At 40.4% G+C, this 4,490-nt stretch overlaps 1 protein-coding gene across 4 annotated transcripts in view; it reads right to left on the reverse strand.

Annotated features, from left to right (window-relative positions):
* Positions 1 to 621: 621 nt before the first annotated feature.
* Positions 622 to 4,490, reverse strand: part of LOC307253216 (cryptochrome-1-like) — a 36,325-nt gene continuing 32,456 nt past the window's right edge. For all 4 annotated transcript variants that reach the window (XM_080031143.1, XM_080031142.1, XM_080031141.1 and 1 more), the window contains one exon: positions 622 to 3,966. In XM_080031143.1, the coding sequence (XP_079887269.1) occupies positions 3,958 to 3,966 (9 nt within the window). In that variant the 3' untranslated portion in view covers positions 622 to 3,957. The remainder of the gene's footprint in view (positions 3,967 to 4,490) is intronic.

Genomic DNA, 4,490 nt, shown 5'->3' on the forward strand with positions numbered 1-4,490 from the left:
TTATTCTATAAACTACTGACAACATTTCTACCAAATTCCCCCCAAAAATATTGTCATTAAAGAGCATTTTCCATTAAGTAATCTAGAGATGAAGATTGAAGAAAAATCCAGACTGGTCTCTTAATTTTTTCCAGAGCTGTATTGCTATCAGCTTATTATTTTTTTTTTTTTTAAGATATTTTTTTTGGCATTTTTATGCTTTATTGATAGTGTAGAGACAGAGTTGAAATGGGGCAGAGAGGGGAGTGACATGCAGAGAACGACCGCGGGTGGAATCGAAGCTGGGTCCGCTGCTGGCCGAGGCCCATGGGGGGGGGACGCCCTACCAACTGAGCTAAAGGCGCCCCCTCTATCAGCTTAGTAAATACAAAATTAAATAAAGTATTAATCGGGCTGTAGTGTAAAGCCATCTTTAACGGTCAGAAATCGGTTGTGTGTGTGTGTATGTGTGTGTGTAGGTGTGTGTGTGTGTGTGTGTGTGTGTGTGTATGTGTGTGTGTGTGTGTGTGTGTGTGTGTGTGTGTGTGTGTGTGTGTGTGTGTGAAACAAAGAAGACCAAACAAAAACAAAGGGTGTTCAAGTTGTAACAATTTTTATTTCCTTTTTGTGAACTCGATCAAGAAAGCTCCAGAAAAATAAACTTTCACAAGACAAGGAGAGACAGAGAATGAGAGGTATATTACAGAGATGATGGATGGATGAATAGATGGATAGATTGATAGATTGATAGATTGATAGATGGATAGATGGATAGATGGCGTCTGTTTTCAATTTCGTATCACAGGAGGGACAAAACAAAAATATTGAAAAAAAATTAGAATAAAAACTTGGTCCAACTTGTTTTTCCCCCATAGTGATAAAAGCTATAAAACTAACAATGTTCAAAAATGTTTTGCTGTTCAACAGCAAAAAAGGTTTGTGTGTGTGTGTGTGTGTGTGTGTGTGTCTTTCTTCCTGTGTGTGTATGTGTGTGTGTGTGTGTGTGTGTGTGTGTCTTTCTTCCTGTGTGTGTATGTGTGTGTGTGTGTGTGTGTGTGTGTGTCTTTCTTCCTGTGTGTGTATGTGTGTGTGTGTGTGTGTATCTTTCTTCCTGTGTGTGTGTGTGTTTGTGTGTGTGTGTGTGTGTGTGCTGTACTTTTTTGGTTTTTCACAATGTTCCACAGCAAAAAAAAAGTTATTTTCCAACACCACAGAATGCCTCAGAGATTTCCTCCCAAAGTCATTAGTTTTTCCTCAAAAACTTCTTGAGGCAAAATCTGTCTCCGAAAAAACAACGTAGGTTTTGATGTTTGCAGAGACACAGAGAGGTGAAAATGTGACCAACCTTTGAAGGGTTAAGAAGTCAAGATAAAAAGTATTGTAATACAAATAAAAATGGATGAATCGAAATAACTCAAAATCGCTTATTGTAGGAGGCTCTGATGGTAAACAGCTGTAAGCCTAGCACTAACAAAATCACTCTGAATTTAATTTTTTTTTTAACCTTTATTTATACAGGTAAATCCCATTGAGACCGAAGACTCTTTTACAAGGGAGACCTGTTTTCCTTTCCCACGTTACCATTCACACACACATTCATACACCGATAGCAGCAGGCTAACTATCGACATTCACACGAGGCAAGGTGGGTGAAGTGTCTTGCACAAGGACACAACAACAACCATGACACAAGTGGCAGGGCGGGGATCGAACCTCCAACCCTTCGATCATTGGCCGACCCGCTCTACCACCTGAGCCACAGTCGCCCCAATTTGACAAAAAAAAAAAAAACGCAGAAAACTCCTTAAAATCACAGTTTTTAGCCGCCGATAGAAACACCTAGCGATCACACATGCTAATTAGGCAGTGACGAGATGTTTACATATATATCTACTGTGGTTTTCTTTTAGACCCGTTTGTGTTTGTGTTAAAGGGGCAGTGTGTAATATGACATCATCAAGAAAGTTCTAGAATGCAACGCTCCCTGGGTAACCCAAACCCTTTTGAATAATAACAGAAGCTACACTGGCCTTCAAGGACAAGAACAATTCTAAATTTTAAACAATGCACCTGATGACATTCCAAAAACATGGATTCCTCCATACGACTTACCCTCTCAATGTACAAAATGTAATATTAATATTTGTAATTCTCCGCTCAGGAGGATAATTCAGATTGTTGGTAGAGGTGATTTTACACCAATGAGGACATATTTATGAATGAGGATATTGATTTAAGCTAATGCATTACTTAAAATGTTACACAGTGTCCCTTTAAGTTACTTTAATAGTCAATGGTTAGACATTGAAATTTGTCTTTTCTCATATCCCCTCTCAAGTTCCCACACTCCAGAGGGGGTCAGAGCGCAGGGTCAGCCATAGTACAGCGCCCCTGGAGCAGTTTTGGGGTTAAGTGTCTTGCTCAAGGACACAATGGTAGAGATAGTGGGGCACCGTAGGCGTAATACAAGCCTCTGCTAGTTTTACTACCAACACCCTCCTGTCCGGTGCCGGGGATCGAACCAGCGACCTCATGGTTACTGGTCGGCCACCTTTCCTCTAGGACATCCTACCACCCCTACCAGGTTAGCCAGTGGACATTGCGTAACTCACTAACCATATACTTTATATTTACATATTAAGAACTACATATATAGTTGAGAATTTACCCAACATCCCTGAAATGAATTGCCAGCTTGATACTGTAAAAATCAAGGTTAATTATACATAAATGGTGCAACCCGTCATGTAAATTTTTTCGATATTTTCCAGATCTAAAAACCCGAATTCAAAAAATTTACAAAAAAAAACAAAAAAAAAAAATATATATATTTGTACAAACAGCACATTTGTGATAAAAAAAATGATTCCTGAAGAGATAGACATAGACAGCCTCTGTGCATGTGTCTGTGCTTTCCTGGTTGAGATAGACATAGACAGCCTCTGTGCATGTGTCTGTGCTTTCCTGGTTTACATATTATGGGATGTAGCACACGTGAATCTACAAACAAAACTGTAGTAAAAAAAAAAAATATATCTTTGAAACACGGATGTACGTCGGAAATGGTGAGTGATGAAGTTGTGATCGCAACATGTATAAGTATTGTTATACCAGTAATCAACTGGTAAAAGTTGCAGCATGTGTGTGTGTGTGTGTGTGTGTGTGTGTGTGTGTGTGTGTGTGAGTGAGTGAGTGTGTGTGTGTGTGAGTGAGTGAGTGAGTGAGGGAGTGAGTAAGTGTGTGTGGGCATGTGTACGTGTGTGCGTGTGAGTGAGTGAGTGAGTGAGTAAGTGTGTGTGGGCATGTGTACGTGTGTGCGTGTGAGTGAGTGAGTGAGTGAGTGAGTGAGTGAGTGAGTGAGTGAGTGAGTGAGTGTTGGCATGTGTACGTGTGTGAGAAAGTGTGTGTGAGCATGTGTACGTGTGTGCGTGTGAGTGAGTGTAAGTATCGCAAAACCTACATTAGTGAGAGTGAGTGTGGGCAGAGGCACAGTACACAGGTCAGAGTGAGTGTGTAAGTGTGTGTGTGTGTGTGTGTGTGTGTTTGTGTGCGTGTGTGTGTGTGTGTGTGTGTGTGTGTGAGTGAGTGAGTGTAAGTATTGCAAAACCTACATTGATAGCTGCTTCAGAGTCTCATACAGTATATGCTTACTGGTCGCAGTAGTTTTAAGACAATATCGTAGCAGTAAAAAAAGAAAAAAAAAAAAAAAAAAAAAAAAAATTGGAAAGTTTTTTTTTGTTTCTTGTCATCACCGTTTGTGCGAAACTGAAAGATGTGAAGAGTTCGACGCACTTTTCAGTTCAAAAAGCCCTTCTAGGATAAGTGTCACACTTCCACCTCCTAGTTCCACCCCTAGTGAAGTGTCCCAGGGCAAAGACAGTGCAGGCTAAGATGTCTTAAGAGTAGGCAGTGGCAGTGACGTCTTGACGCACGGCAACTCCAATGTAGATTCACACACAGTCTCGTCCCAAGCCTTCCTTAGCTAATCTGTAAGAGACAGAAAAAATGAAATGTGTTTAGAAATGTGCAAATAGCATAATAAGGTTAATACACATTTTTTTTTTTTTTTTAACCTTTATTTATACAGGTAAATCCCATTGAGACCGAAGACTCTTTTGCAAGGGAGACCTGTTCCCATTCCCACGTTACCATTCACACACACATTCATACACCGATAGCAGGCTAACTATCGACATTCACACGAGACAAGGTGGGTGAAGTGTCTTGCCCGAGGACACAACAACTATGACAAAGGTGGCCGGGGCGGGGATCGAACCTCCAACCCTTTGATCATCGGCCGACCCGCTCTACCAACTGAGCCACAGTCGCCCCGAAATACATTTTTTAAGCCCTGGTCAATTTAATTTTGAGTTTTTTTTTACAAACATAACATGTCGTCTTTCACACTCAAGCACTGGTCAATTTATAGGATTTTCTTTGTCTTATTTTGCTTCCATAACATGTCTTCTTTCATACTAGTATAAATCAGAAGGTCCATAATGTACATTCAG

This window comes from Ammodytes marinus (assembly GCF_949987685.1).
Source record: "Ammodytes marinus genome assembly, chromosome: 7".
In the NCBI taxonomy this organism is placed as follows: domain Eukaryota; kingdom Metazoa; phylum Chordata; class Actinopteri; order Uranoscopiformes; family Ammodytidae; genus Ammodytes; species Ammodytes marinus.